Raw genomic sequence first — 15,728 nt, forward strand, 5'->3', positions numbered from 1 at the left:
ATGGAAGGCAGTAGAAGCCTGAATAACAAGGTGGGGGTGGGGAGAGCATAAGCTGGCAGGTGTGATATCACACGAGATGAGGGGGAAAGTGAATGTATGGGGAGGGGAGGGATGAAGTGAGAAGCTCGGAGGTAATAGGTGGAAGAGGTAAAGGACTGAAGAAGAAGAAGGAATTTGATAGGAGAGGAGAGTGGACTATGGGAGAAAGGGAAGGGGGAGAGGCACCAGAGGGAGATGATCAGCAATGTGAGAAGGGAACAAGAATTGGTGAAACAAGAAATGAGACGTGGGAGAGGGAGACATTTTGCTTTGCAAACTTACTTTTCTGTGGAAAATTGTGAATATTTTCAGAAGTAATATTGAAAGTTAAGAGGGCACTTTGAGATGTTATAAAAATCCATCAGTTTTATTTACTTTCTTTTTAAAAGTCAGTTTTAATGTCAAAATCTGAAATATACCACTAGCTGAATGCTGGATTATTATGGTGAAGTACAACTTGTGAATAGAGGGGTTGCCAGGATGCATTAAGATGAACAATTGAACGTCGAACAGGACAGCAGGGGGACTGGTGTTTTGGCCCACAATGTTGTGCTAAACTAATGAAGCTTATGAAACCTAATCCGTTCTGCTTGCATGTGCTGTATCTCTCTCCATTCTCTGCAAATTCATCTGCTTATCTAAGAGACTCTTATTATATCTATCTCCTCAACTCCATCTCTGGCAATACACTTAACACTCTGTTTAAAAAAAACCCTTGAATTTTCCTCCTCACACCATACATATTTGCCCTTTAATATTAGATATTTTGGCCCTGCCAAGGAAGGATATTGGTTGCCTACTCCACCTATGCCTAATAGCATTTTATAAACCTCTATCAGGTTTTTCTTCAGCCTCCACTGCTCCAGAGAAAGCAATCTAGTTTGTCTTAAGGACGCATGCCTTCTAATCCAGACGGCATCCTGGTGGTTGTCACATAACAACTACTTCAATATCAACAGTCAGAGTTGGGAAGGGGGGTGAAGAAAGTAGCAATTTGAAACAGGTTGCATGCACATCCGTGGAAAGAAAACCGAGTGATCACCCAAAAATATTAAATGGAATATTAAGTAGCAGGGGCTTCATGCACCCAGCCAATAAGTGGCTTGGGTGTTATTGGAGTCACGTAGGAAGCCAAAGACGACGGGTCACAGTGGCAGCGGGATGTAGAATTAAAGAGACAGTCTGAATGGAGCCTGCAAGAGATCTGCTTTTGGCTTCTCAATTGTAGAGGAGACTGCATCATTAGCACCAATTGCAAAACAGTAAATCTGATGGGGCAAATAAATTACTGCTTCACTTCAAAGGAATAGTTGTGTCCCTGGATGGTGGGAAGGAATACGGTAAAAGAACAGATGATTGACCTGCTCCAGTTACATGGTAAAGTGCTGAGAAAAGAGGAGTTTCTGCTGGAGGTGGTGTCGGAGAGGGAGTAGTCCCATTGGAAAGCTGAACAGGTAGGAAGTTCTACCTGCAGAGGGATGAAAAGGAGGTTTACCAATTTTGTTTTAAATTTTGAAAAGAACATAATGTGAGGGCAAAGCGTGCTGGACTTTCCCATTGGAAAACTGAACGGACTAGGAGAGAAACGCAGCATTGATTAGAAGCTGAAGACATGAACTGTTAAGAGTGGAATTAGTATCTTTACCCTACTAACTTGAAACTTTCAGAGTGAAACCCCTGGAGGAGAGACAGTAGCGATGAAAGATTTATTGAAGCTATGGCTATAACATGCAGCAACTTTAATGAGACAATATCGGCAGAGACTGGTGTCCAAAATCCCTACCGTGTGGTCGGGAATCAGTTCTGCAAAATCATACCTAGACATCTGGTCAATTTTGTACAAGTTTGTGAATTGACTTACTGTGGATGATCAACTATTTCCTCCAATGAACCAAGATGACGAGTCACCCAGATGAAGAATCAGCGCGGGAACGAAATGTGGAATGACACAGAGGATTTAATACGGTTCGAAGAGTCCGAATTTGATTTTCTGAAAGAACTGATTATTTTTGCACAGACTTTGATAAGTTACTGGTTGAGATTTACTTTGTTTAAGAGTTGTGATTTGGAGAATTGTCGTGAAAGGAGTTAAACTGTGTATATATAATTTTTGTATTTGAATTTAAACTTGTAGATATACTGCCTGGAACTGAAACTGAAGTTAATTATAATACTTGAGAATAGGAATTATATTTTGTTCTCTAAATAACTAGGGGTAGGTAGAAAGGAAAGTTTGGTCTGTAAATTTTTAAATAGGGAATAACACTAGATCTAATTAGTTAGAGAAATTGGAGTAACAAAGGTTATTCTAATGAATCTCACTGATTCTAAGTAAACAGGAATTTGGCTTTTGTTGATAGCTAAGATTTGGAACCTAAACAGAAAGTTTGAATTTTGAATTGTTCTTCCTCATGTAAATATTTTGTACATTTTGTTTTATAAACAAAACCTTATTTCCAGATGTGTGTAGTTTCTATTTGCTGCCTCCTTCTGATACCTGGAGCCTTCTGATGGCCTATAAGCACCGAGTGTAATTTGATTTTCTCTGAAGAGTGAGATGACCAGTCACATACGATAAGTCGTGGTGTTACAAGTGGGAAGGGTATGCCTGGTAACGGTATCCTGTTTGGAAATGGAAACTAGAGTGATGATCAGTTGAAGGCTGGCATGCGGTTGGTGTGGTTGTAGTCGAAGACAGGAATATCTATCTTTGTTTTGGCTGGGAGACAACAGAGTCAGAACATGTGCAGTAAACGTAGGAGACACCATTGAGCCCCCTGGTTAAGAATGGTAGAGTGAAAGCCATGATGATGGAAGATGCTTTAAAGGCATTGATGTAAAAAAAATCTCATCTTCAAAGCAGAGTTGATAGAAGCAGGGAATGAGATGCAAGGAGGTGTAGCCGAGATACCTGTGGGAGTCAGTGGGCTTATAGTGGAGACATTAGCTAACCTATCATGAAGATGAGTATGGAGATTGACCAGGAAGAATCAGTAATGAACGATGAGAAATGAGAGCAGGAATAGAAATTTACAGCATAAGTGTTAAGATTGTTGATTCTGTACAAGTGCAACAATCAGAGCCAATATTGAATTGACTATATCCTTCATATACATAAGGAGTCAAAATTTTTATGTTACATCTGGGTCTAAATGTGCAATTTATAGTAATTTCTGATAAATAGTATGTACAACAGGACGGTCTATATAAACATAGAAGTACAGTTGTATCAGCATGAATTAATTAGTCTGATGGCCTGGTGGAAGAAGCTGTCCCCGGAGCCTGTTGGTCCTGGCTTTTATGCTGCGGTACCGTTTCCCAGATGGTGGCAGCTGGAACAGTTTGTGGTTGGGGTGACCTGGGTCTCCAATGATCCTTCAGGCCCTTTTTACACACCTGTCTCTGTAAATGTCCAGAATAGTGGGAAGTTCATATCTACAGATGTGTTGGGCTGTCTGCGCCACTCTCTGCAGAGTCCTGCGATTGAGGGAAGTACAGTTCCCATACCAGACAGTGATTCAGCCAGTCAGGATGCTCTCAATCATACCCCTGTAGAAAGTCCTTAGGATTTGGGGACCCATACCAAACTACTTCAATCATCTGAGGTGAAAGACGTGCTGCTGTGCTTTTTTTTTCACCACACAGCTGGTGTGTACAGACCATGTGAGGTCCTCGGTGATGTGGATGCTGAGGAACTTGAAGCTGTTTACCCCCTCAACCCCAGATCCATTGATGTCAATAGGGGTTAGTCTGTCTCCATTCCTCCTGTAATCCACAACCAGCTCCTTTGTTTTTGTGACTTTGAGGGAGAGGTTGTTATCTTGACACCACTGTCAGGGTGATGAGTTCTTCTCTGTAGGCCACCTTGTTATTTGAGATAAGGCCAATCAATGTAGTATTGTCAGCAAATTTAATTAGCAGATTAGAGCTGTGGGTGACAAGACAGTGATGGGTATACAGAGAATAAAGTAGGGGGCAGAGGTGAGGGAGCCCACTCTTGCCACCTGCTGGTGATCTGACAGGATCTGGCTACACAAGGCAGGGTGAAGGCCGAGGTCTCTGAGCATCTTGTCGAGCCTGTAGGGAATTATGGTGTTGAATGCTGAACAGTAGTCCAAGAACAGCATTCTCACATAAGCATCCTTCGTCTCCAGATATATAAGGACTGTATGTATAACTGTGGCTGTTGCATCATCTGTCGATTGGTTGTGTCAGTAGGTGAATTGTAGGGGGTCCAGTGTGGGTGGTAGCATGCTGCAGATGTAGTCCTTGACCAGCCTCTCAATGCCTTTGCTTATTGGGATGAGTGCGACAGGAAGCTAGTCATTCAGACATGTTCCCTTGGTATTTTTAGGTACAGGAACAGTGGTGGATGTTTTGAAGCAGGAGGGCACTCTACACTGGGAGAAGAAGAGATTAAAAATGTCTGTAAACACCCCTGCCTGTGGTGCACTGTGTGTTCATCAATATAAGAAAAAAAGTGTTTGAGTGAGGGAATGCTGATTAAGACTGAAGTAAAGACTATCCATTGTAATTCTTAGGCCCTTTCTCCATAGACACACTATTGTCTTGGAGAATATGAATAGTGTTTAAAGAGGAGTTTTTAAATAGCGAAGGAGAGTGGAGTGGAAGGGAACTGGTTGAATCTCTATCTAAGGAAGATGTGAAGGACATTCAGGCCACCCTGGTGTGGCTTGGACACACAGAGATTGGGCAGCCATGGCAGTTGTGAGCCAGTTGAGAACAGGAAACTGGAACTTGCCAAGTGGTGGAAGGTGTCAGAGGTGTGGTATTTGTAAGTGAGTAGTGAATAGACAAAGGGAGAAAAACTACATTTAAGGTTGGAAGAAATACATTATGTTGAGCAGCAGAAGCCTAAAACATTATGTCTGAGGACAATCCTGCTTTTGGTTCAAGGAGAGATGGTATAAGAAGGGCATGTGGCCTAAGGCACTATGAGGACTTGGAAAGAAGATCTCCCAAGAAAATCATGTCAGTGACTGCTTGGGAGGCAATAACCTGGCGCTCGGTGATAGGGTTATGCCCTTGGGCAAGTATGAAGAGGGGTCTGAAACTGACATTTGGCCTTTCAAAATAGATGATTCAGTGACAATTCCACCATCTGCTTAATTATCCTGCATAACTGTGGAAATAATCGTCAAATCAATGTTTATTGCATCCCCTGACTCAGTCTGGAATATTGTAAATTGCTTTGAAATATAAGTTTTCTGGAATTGTTTTTCTCTGTAGATATTAAAAAGAACTGTTTGGTGTAATATTAATTCAGTGACCCCACAATTGAATTCTGGGATTTAGTTTGCTAATAGTTTTCAAGGTGGGGCATATCGCCAGAATGACAATTACTGAACAAGTTGTTTTTAATTGTTTGTAATATAAAAATCTGCTTACTCTTTTCCAGCTGTTGGCATTCCTTCAAGGATTATTCACATTCTACCATGAAGGTTATGAGCTTGCACAGGAATTTGCGCCATACAAACAGCAGCTGCAGTACAACTTGCAAAATGTAAGATCTCTTCTTTTACAAAAACCTTGCTAAAATGAAATAAATAGGGAAATAGTGCCATTAAGCTTGATCTATCTAAAACTGGGTCTAGACAAAAGTTAAAATCTCCACCTACTAATATTTTGTCATGTGCATCAGCCAAATTCAAAAAGGTCTCTTGTATAAATTTTACATCATTTTCATTTGGTGCTTAAATATTCATAAGAGTCCATAGTTCCGAAAAAATTTGACAATGAATAATTACATATCTCCCCACCGAATCAATTAATACATTTTGTATTTTAATTGGTAAAGTTTTATTAACCAAAATTGCAACTCCCCTCACCTTTGAATTAAATGAAGCTGCAAAAACCTTTCCGACCCAATCTCTTTTTAATTTCTGATGTGCTATCTCTGTTGTGTGTTTCTTGTAAAAAAGCTATATCTATTTTCATTTTCTTAATGTATGTTAAAATTATTTTTCTTTTCACCAGTCCATTAAGCCCATTAACATTAAAACTTAAAAAATTCAGTAAATTAGTCATTATTTTTAATAGGATTACTCCAATCTATAATAATACCTAATTTTTCAACTTTCGCAGTACCTTGGGGAATCTTTTTAAAATTCTCCATGTTGCTATGTGTCTCTCCGCCCCCCCCCCCCCCGATCATCCAGGCAAAGAAAGAAAGACAGAAGAAAAATAGATTATAAAGAAAAAAGTAACAAAATACCCCCCTACTAATGTTGTGGATAAAAAAAACACATTACCCCCCTCCATTGTGCGGGTCATGGCAAACGCCATGATTACACACGTGAATCCCATAGCGATCGATCTGAAGTTCCCCCAGCTCCCCCGTAACATAAAAAAGTATATATACGAGAAGAAAAAAAAAGTCACTATTCTCAATCAATATTTCTCAAATTTTTACTTTTCTCCCCCTGTATCATATAATTAAGAATATGTTTAAATATTCTTTTGTCCTTTAATGTCTATCAATTCCATTCAGTGTCCCTGTCTTCATCTTTAATCTGTTTCACTTTTAAATCTTTGGCTGTGGTTAGCGAATATTTGGAAGTTTTTGTGCAAACTCTTCCGCATCCCGATAATCAGTAAAAAATCTTCTTTTTCTGTCATCCAAAAAAATGATCAGGGTTGCCGGGTGACATATTATAAATTTATAACCCTTTTCCCATAAAACCTTTTTCACTGGGTTAAATTCTTTCTTTCTCTTCAAAATGTCATAACTTATATCAGGATAGAAAAGAACTGTTTTCCCTTCTATCATCAATGGCCCGTTTCTCTTTCTGGCACGTTGGGCAGCTGCCTTCAGGATCTTTTCTTTATCTTGATATCTTAAGCATCTTATCAAGATTGATTGTGGGTTTTGATCAACTTGAGGTCTTGGTCTTAAGGCTTTGTGAGCCCTTTCAATTTCAATTAACTGAGTTCCTTCTTCCATTTCCAAATTTTTCGGAATCCATTTTTGAAAAAAATTTATTGGATCCTCTCCCTCTATACCTTCTTTAAGTCCAACAATCTTAATATTATTTTGTCTACTAAAATTTTCAAGCACATCCACTTTTCCCAACAACTGTTTTCTTTCTGATGTCCAGGCAGAAATATTGTTTTCCATTTTATTCATTCTTTCAATGATGTCTCCCGTTGTTTCTTCCAAGTCTTTAATTTTCTTATCCATTTTGTCCTGTTTTTTCATCATTTTGTCAAACATAATCTTCATATTTTTAATATATTTTTAAATTATTGTTAATGTTTTTATTTCATGCATTATTTGCATCAAAGTTTTTCATATATCTCCAGAAAAAACTTTTACCTTCATCTTCGTCTGATTTATCCGGAGAATCTGAATCTGCCTCAGATTCACTTTCACTTCCAGTTCCGATCATAGCTGGGATTTGTAGTTTGGGTTGCTCGTGTTTGCGCATGCCCCTTCCTTCACGCATGCGCAATTCTTTTTGCTCTTTTTCTTTGGAAACGGTTGATGTTGCCACAGTTTCCTGTTCTGTATCGCCGGAGGTAAAATGCACTTGAGCCCGGGGCTCTTTCGTGGCGCCGGGCCCTGATTCTTTTCCAACTTGTGCCATCTTCAAGGTAGTAGTTTTCTTCTGCTTCTGCTTATGAGACATATTTTGGAACAATCCTGAGTAGTTTATAAGTAACTTTTAGAAAGTATTTACTAACTTTTCTTCACTTAAACATTAATTTACCGATTTTTTACGGGAGAGCCAGATTTCCACATCTCAATCCTACATCATCACATGACGTCCCCCAAGTTCGAAGTAAATTTATTATCAAAGTGTATATATATATATATGTCACCATGACCCTGAGATTCATTTTCCAGTGGGCGTACTTGGTAAATCCAAGAAACATGATAAAATCAATGAGAAACTGCACTCAAAAGGGTGGACAAACACCCAATGTGCAAAAGACAACAAACTGTGCAAATTGATCTGGAATCTAGTCAAGATTTTATTTTGGTTGGCTTTTTGTGTATGAGCAACCTTAAGGGACAACAGAACATTGTATCATGGATGACATAATGTACATCAAACACAGCGGAATAACACTGACCCTTGCCAAAGCATCAAAGTAACTTGTGTCCCTGTGCAGTAAAGCCAGTTATCATGTACAATGAATATCTCAGTCAAGTCACCTCTCATCCCCTTTCATCCAATGAGGAAAACCCTAGTTCGCTCAACTTTTCCTCATAAAATATGATCTCTGATCCAGGCAGCACTTTGGTAAATATTTTTCTTATAATGAGCTGACCAGACTTAACATGATATTCCAAGTGTAGTGCAGCCAGAATTATGTAGAGCTGCAGCATTACCTCACAGTTCTTGAATTAATTCCCTGACTAATGAAGACCAGCATTCCATACACTCTTAACCACCCTATCAACTTGCACAGCAACTTTGAGGATGTGGACGACTAGTTCTCTCTGTTCCTCCACATTGTTAAGAATACTGCCATTAACCTTCTACTCTGCCATCAAGTTTAAACGTCCAAAATGTATGTCACACTTTTCCATATTGAAATCCATCTGCCACTTCTCAGCCCAATTCTTCATCCTCTCAATGTCCTGTTGTAATCTACGACAGCACTCTGCACTATCCATAACAACACCAATCTTCATGTCATCTGTAAACTTATTAACCCTCTTTTCCACTTCCTTATCCAAGTCACTTATAAAACTCACGAAGAGCAGGGAGCCCAGAACAGTTCCCTGCTGGACAGCACTGGTCACCAAACTCGAAGCAGAAGAGGCTCCTTCTTACAACCGCCCTCTGCCTTCTGTGAACAAGCCAGTTCTGAATCTATGCAGCCAAGTTTCCCTAGTGCGTGCCTTCTGACTTTCTGAGTGAGCCTTTGGGAACCTGTTTTGAACACCTGAATGAGTCCTCTACAGGAACCTGTTTTGAGAGTCTTTGAACTTAAACCAATACACACCCCATCCACCATTCTACCTTCATCAGTTTGTTTTGGCACTTCCTCAAGGAGTCCAGTCAGGCTTGTGAGGCCCAGCCTGCTCCTCACAAAGGCATGCTAACTAGCTCTCATCAGATTTTGCTTCTCCAAATCCTTGTAAGTCCTGTCTCTAAGAATGCTGTCCAATGGTTTGCCCACCACTGATCAATAATTCTCAGGATTATCCCTATTATATTTCTTGAACAAAGGGGTAACTTTTGCTACTCTCCAATCTTCTGGCAGTACTCCTGTGGGCAGTGTTGGAAGCAAGATCATCACCAAAGGTGCAGCAATCTCTTCCTTTGCTTCCTGTTGTAACCTGGGGTATAGTCCCATCTGGCCCCAGGGACTTACATACCCTAATGTTTTTCTAAAGTTCCAGCACATCCTCTTTCTTAACCTTGACATGACCCAGCCTGTTCTGCACTGTCCTATCATTTGTTAAAGTACTTCTCACTGGAGAATACTGAAGCAAAGTAGTCATTAAGGACCTTCCCTACCTCTTCAGTGTCCAGCTGCATTTCCTCTTTTTCCCTGAATGGCCTTACCCTCCCTCTAGTCAGCCTGCTGTTCTTCACACGTGTAGAACCCCAATTCCTTTACCTTACTCATCAAGGTATTCGCATGTCACTTTTACCTCTCCTAAGTCCATTTTTAAGCACCTTCCTGTCTAATTCTTACTTCCCAAACCTTAAACATATGTTCTTATTACTCTTGACCAGATGCTTTACTTCTCTTACCAGCCATCGTTATCTTACTATCCTTTTCCTGCCTTAAAGGACTAAACCCATCCAGAACCCCATGTTAGTGCTCCTTAAGCAACCTCCAAATTTCTGTTGTATATTTCCCTGTACATCTGTTCCCAATTTACTCTCATGAATTTCTGGCTAATAACATCATGATTGATCCTCCCCCAATTACATACTTTACCAAAGCCATTTGGTTCTATCCCTGTCCAAGGCTATGCTAAAGATCAGGGAGTTGTGATCACTGGCTATGAAATGCTCACCCATACAAGATCTGTCACCCAAACAGGTCCATTAACTGGTACTAGATCCAGTCGGGCCTGTCCTCTGGAAGGCCTGTCCACATATTTTATCAAGAATCCTCACTGGACACACCTAACAAATCCTGCCCCATCTAAACCTCTTGCACTAAGGAGGTGTCCGTCAATATTAGGGCAGTTGAAATAGCCAGTGGCAACAACCCTGTAACTTTGCACCTTTCCAAAATCTGCCAGTTTGCTCTTCAGTGTCTCTGTTGTTGTGGATGTTTACATTTAAGTGATTACTCCCTGTTTCTGACTTCCTCCCACGCTGACTCAGTAGACAGTCCCTCCATAACATCCTTCCTTACTGTAATTGTGATACTATCATTGACTCCTCCACCTCTGTTACCTCTTTCCTCTCCATGTGCTTTTTGAAGCATCCAGCAGCCATCCCTTCCCTTAGGGTAGTGAAGTCAATGTCGAGTTGTCGAAGTGAATGCGAGGACTCCACATGAAACAAAATCCCAGGCTTCCCCCGAACAACTTCAGCAATGAAGGACAATGTGGGAATAGCGTTTGTACGGTGGCAGTTGTGAAGCTCAGAATAGAAAGAAGTGAAGGGATGAGAACTGATCGTTAGACTCGGAAGGCAAGCAGGAAATATTTTAAGGAGCCAAAGGATATTACTTTTCGTTCCAGATGTGGCAAATCAATTCCAAAAATGATTTAGTAATTAAACACAGGATGGAAAAGAAGTTGTGTTGCTGACAGAGGTCAGTCATCAAAAGGATGAGCGATTTAATGGAATTTAATAAAAAGAGCAGTGGGATCTTGATGGAAAAAGTTAGAGAATCCAGGTTAATTAAAGTACCAACCACAATGGACTTCCAAAAACGTCTCCTGTCTGTTCTATGAGCTATTGAATCCACTATTACCACTACACTCCTCTTCTCCCCCCCTTCCCTTCTGAACCAAAGAGCCAAATGCAGTGCCAAGGACCTGGTCACCATGGCTTTGCCCTGGTAGGTTATTCCCTAGAACAGTATTCAGAGTGGTCTACCTGTTACTGAGGGAAACAGCCACGGGGTGCTTTACATTATCTGTCTACTCCCCTTTCCTCTCCTGATATTCACCTAGCTACCTAGCTCCTGCTAAGAGTGCCTACCTCCCTGTAGCTCCTATCTATCAGCACCTCATTCTCCCGAATGAGCAGAAGATCATCCAGCTCCCGTTCCCTAACATGGTCTGTAAGGAACTGCACCCAGACATATCCATCAGGAACAGTAGTAGTCTTTTAGATATCACACATCGCTCAAGCAGAGCACGCAACTGCCTTGAGATCCATTCTTGTGCTCCACCTATCCAATAATGAAGAAAGGATGAAAGAAACTTGACAGAAACCTCAACCTAGTATCCATCTGATCTTGCCAAAGCCTTAGCTCCCCACTCTAGTCCTGTCCCTCTCCAACAATGCCACTACGCTTAAATCTAACTGCTTTTTATTGGCCCAAGTGAAACTCAGATGCAATGAGACTTGCACTGTTCAATGGTTCCCACTCTTACAAAGATCTCTTCTAGTCAGAAAGGTGTGTTATGGCTTTAGAACCTAGTAGCAGCTTCAGGGAAATGTGACGAGAGCCCTTGGTGGTTGGTTAATCCATGTTTTATCTCTGACAACTTTGCTGAAACTTTGAGAAATACAGTAAGCTTGAAGGAGGAGGCAGATGGCTGGATGCTTTATCCAATGTATTTTGGATAATAGGCTTGTGTGTTTCCATGTATTCGTGCTTTTTAGAAGTTGTGCTTGAATTCAACAATGGGCATATTAACTTCACTGTTATTTTCAGAGTTGTGCCTTTGATTCCTACACAAATATCACAATGATCAAACTTGTCTTATTTAATTTCAATTCAAGACGAGAAATAATTTTGAAAGTACCAGGCAGGAAGTGGAAAGACTGATGCAGAGGATGAAGTCAGCCCCCCAGGATTACAAACCACCCGGACAGTGGACAATGGAGGGTTATCTGTATGTACAGGAGAAGCGTAAGTATATGAAACACAGTAAACATCATGTCAATTATCAACCTGTCGCCCTTTAACATAACCAAATGCCTTCTGTAAAAAATGTGTCTTACAAAGTCCTTTCAGATTTCTTTCTTTTACTCAAAAAATTCAATTGCATAACACTTCTTTTACGCAATGCTGCAGTTGTACTTTGTGTTCCTTAGAAACATTCTAGCAGTTGGTAATTTTCTTCCCATTTCCCTCCAGGAGTCTGACTAGGGACTTGATGAAACACAAGAAATTCTGCTGGAAGTCCTGAGCAACACACACAAAATGCTGAAGATGAAGGATCCTGGTCTGAAATGTTGATTGTTTATGCCTTCCCGTAGATGCTGCCTGGCTTGCTGAGTTCCTCCAGTGTTTTGCGTGTGTGACTAGGCACTTACAGCATGGCTTATTCATGTGTATCTGACATAGCTTTACATTTTGGAACGTGCAAAGAAACCACAACAGCTGGAAGAAATCAATGTGGTTTTGAGAAAACTCCTTATAGACAGCGGCAGTATTGAACCTGGGACACTGGCTCTGTAAACTGTTATTCTAACCACTATGTTACCCTGACATACTAAGAGCAGGTTGTCCCAGGGAAAGTCACTGTAGGACTCTCCTGGGAGAACTATGTGCCACAATACAGTGCTGGACTGAAATTTCTAAGTGCTGGTTTTAATCCTTTGATATTTACAGGCACAAGCTCCCACACCACCTCCATCCATTTCAGATGTCTTCTTCTCCTACAGCTTCCTCCAAGCACCTCTTACTCTTGAACGGGTGAGAAGACCTTTTGCCCTGTTCCAGTTTTCCTCTGTGGCCTCAGTGCAGGTCCAAACTGTCCATAAGGCAAACCCCATTCCATCACATACTTCTCGGTTACTTTAATTACTTACATACCTGACCCCAAACCTCCACACTTGACTCACGGCTGCTAAGCTCAGAAAGTATTTTATCTTGCAGTGAAGACAGAAAGGAAGGTTATCACTGTTATGTAGTCACAAAGATGAGGAATTGAGAAATGACATCTTTCACCACCGGGTAATGAGAATGTGGAAATGTTGAATTGAACAGTATCTATGTAGTTGAGGTGTGTGGAATATCACATCACTAGAACACATCATATTGAGACCAAGCAACACGCACAAAATGCTGAAGGAACTCAGCAGACCAGGCAGCATCTATGGAAAATAAATTCAGTCCACGTTTCTGAACATTTACTGTTACTCGGATTTCCAGCAACTGCAGATTTTCTCTTGTTTGTATATTGAGACCAGGTGACTTGTTAATGTTAAGAGTTGCAGTTCTATTTAGTATCAGCTTTTTAGACAGATCCTTGCAATAGAGCAGAAATGTTCAGAATTTGGCTGGAGATGACTTTTTAAGTGCTCTATAAGAGAAGAAACAATGTGGAAGTGAAATTTGTTACTATATAGTATAAATATACCATGAACCTGGAAGAGTCATGGTAGATTTGAGGCCCTACCTTGGTTTTACCACTAAATTAGAACAAAATTCTGTCCATTGCTTTAAGATCTTGAACACCATGGGCTAATGCTGTGGAGAAGAGACATCTTAAAAAATTATCTTTGTGGTTCAGTATTTCTGCTTTTGAAATAATAAAAATTGTGATAATGAATTTCATTAATAATTAACTTGATGTGGTTATACTGCTATCTGTATGCTCAGTGGCTGCATTATTATGTACACCTTATTAATGCAAATATATAATTGCCAGTCAGGTGTAACAATTCAATGCATAAAAGCATGCAGACACGGTCAAGAGGTTCAGGTGTTGTTCAGATCAAACATCAGAACGGGGAAGATATGTGATCTAAGTGACTTTGACCATGGAATCACTGTTGGTGCTAAATTGGGTTGTTTGGGCATCTCAGAAACTGTTCACCTCCTGTAAGTTTCATGCATAACAGTCTCTAGAGTTTCAGAGAATGTTGCAAACAAAAAATCCAGTTCTGTGGGTGAAAATGCCTTGTTAATGAGAGAGGTCAGAGTAGAATGACCAGACGGGTTTGAGCTGGCAGGAAGGTGATCGTATATCAAATGAGCATGCATTAGAACAGTGGTGTGCAAAAGAGTATCGCTGATTGCACAACACGTTAAACTTCATAGATGGGCAGCAGAAGACCACAGACATGCACTCAGTGGCACTGTATTAGGTAGCCGAGGTACCGAATGAAGTTGCCACCGAGTGTATTACTCCATTCTACCCATTTGACAGCATGTTTTTCCTTTTCAGGCCCCCTTGGCTTTGCCTGGATAAAACACTACTGTACATATGACAAAGCAACTAAAGCATTCTCAATGACCTTATGTGAACCAAAGTCAGGAGGAAAATTGGTAAACTCATTTTATTTGGCATAGGCAACTCAAAGTTGACTTTTTCTGCATTATAGAAGTAATGTTTGTCTATTTTATAACACCGTATTTCAGTAACTCCAATCAAGTTTCTGCACTACAATATCATTCAAAAGTTTAATAATCCCTTAAGTATTTCCTCTTAGCTCATCATCTTTCATTGATCACAGTATCTGTGTTTGCATTCTATGCCAACATAGATTCAAGGATGCATCTAATGACTATTTTTTGATTGCTATGCTGTTATTATTCCTTCCTTTGATAGAAATGTTGCTGATTACGTACTGGGATGAAATTTCCCAATAGGAGTCTACTTTCTAGTTACTCTATCCATCTCTCTGGCTAACATCTAAGGCCTGAAACACATTGTGCAGAACCTTTGCATTCTTTTTGACCATGAAATGATCTTCTAAACCTGTATGTTAAAGGCCAAAATCACCCTAGGATTCCTTCACTAAACCTCTCCACCTTTCTACTTTTTTCCTTAAGACTAAACATATTGATCACCCATCATAATATCTCCTGTTATGGCATGGTGTCATTTTTGATGATGATCCAATAAAATGCTTTGAATATGTTAACAAAGCTATATAAAGACAAGAAAAAAGTAGTTTTGTTTTTGCTTAATTTGTTCAGTTCTACTTTTACTTTTTGATGTAACAAGTGTTTATATTAAATATTTTCAACAAAAGCAGGATTATAAGATTTGTAAAATTTGTAAAAAAAAATTGTTAAGATGTGAAGTACTGATGTAGCTTTATACAATCAAGAATGGTTTGGTTGAAATTGTGTTGCATTTATCATGAGAATGTCTGACTTATTGATCTTCCTTTAAATTAGAATGGACTTGTCACAGCTTCAGAAATTTTCAAACTGAAGTTTTGCATTCGACGGAAGACTGACTCAATTGACAAACGTTTCTGTTTTGATATTGAAGTGGTAGAACGGTGAGCTAAATATACTCTATACTGTTAAACTGTTTCCTTGAAGTCAGTGGATATAAATTGCCATAAGAGTATGAATTGCATCCTGGAAACCAGCCAGTCGACTCAACCAGTGTTGGTATTCATCTTCTGTGAGAGCAAAAATTCCAAACCCATGAGACCATTGTGTTCTGATATTCTTTTATCTCGCTGCCTTCACTCTAGCTAACCTATTCTTAAATTCTAAAGTAATCCCTGCCATTTCTGTTATTGCATTCTCTCTTTGTAACAAATCATTTCCCCTTTCCTGAATCTCTTCTGATTTGTTTTTTTTTGCTATTTCTCTTATTTTAC

At 39.9% G+C, this 15,728-nt stretch overlaps 1 protein-coding gene and 1 long non-coding RNA gene across 4 annotated transcripts in view; one reads left to right on the forward strand and one right to left on the reverse strand.

Moving 5' to 3' along the window:
• Positions 1 to 15,728, forward strand: part of arhgap42a (Rho GTPase activating protein 42a) — a 296,355-nt gene that overhangs the window by 224,861 nt on the left and 55,766 nt on the right. For all 3 annotated transcript variants that reach the window (XM_059964663.1, XM_059964665.1, XM_059964664.1), the window contains exons 7-10: positions 5,459 to 5,563; positions 11,937 to 12,066; positions 14,333 to 14,433; positions 15,292 to 15,398. In XM_059964663.1, coding sequence (XP_059820646.1) covers positions 5,459 to 5,563; positions 11,937 to 12,066; positions 14,333 to 14,433; positions 15,292 to 15,398 — 443 coding nt within the window. The remainder of the gene's footprint in view (positions 1 to 5,458; positions 5,564 to 11,936; positions 12,067 to 14,332; positions 14,434 to 15,291; positions 15,399 to 15,728) is intronic.
• Positions 5,577 to 15,728, reverse strand: part of LOC132391454 (uncharacterized) — a 35,078-nt gene continuing 24,926 nt past the window's right edge. Inside the window, exon 3 of the long non-coding RNA XR_009511213.1 lies at positions 5,577 to 7,673. This is a non-coding gene — a long non-coding RNA (uncharacterized LOC132391454). The remainder of the gene's footprint in view (positions 7,674 to 15,728) is intronic.

The sequence above is a fragment of the Hypanus sabinus genome, chromosome 3, assembly GCF_030144855.1.
Source record: "Hypanus sabinus isolate sHypSab1 chromosome 3, sHypSab1.hap1, whole genome shotgun sequence".
Taxonomy (NCBI): domain Eukaryota; kingdom Metazoa; phylum Chordata; class Chondrichthyes; order Myliobatiformes; family Dasyatidae; genus Hypanus; species Hypanus sabinus.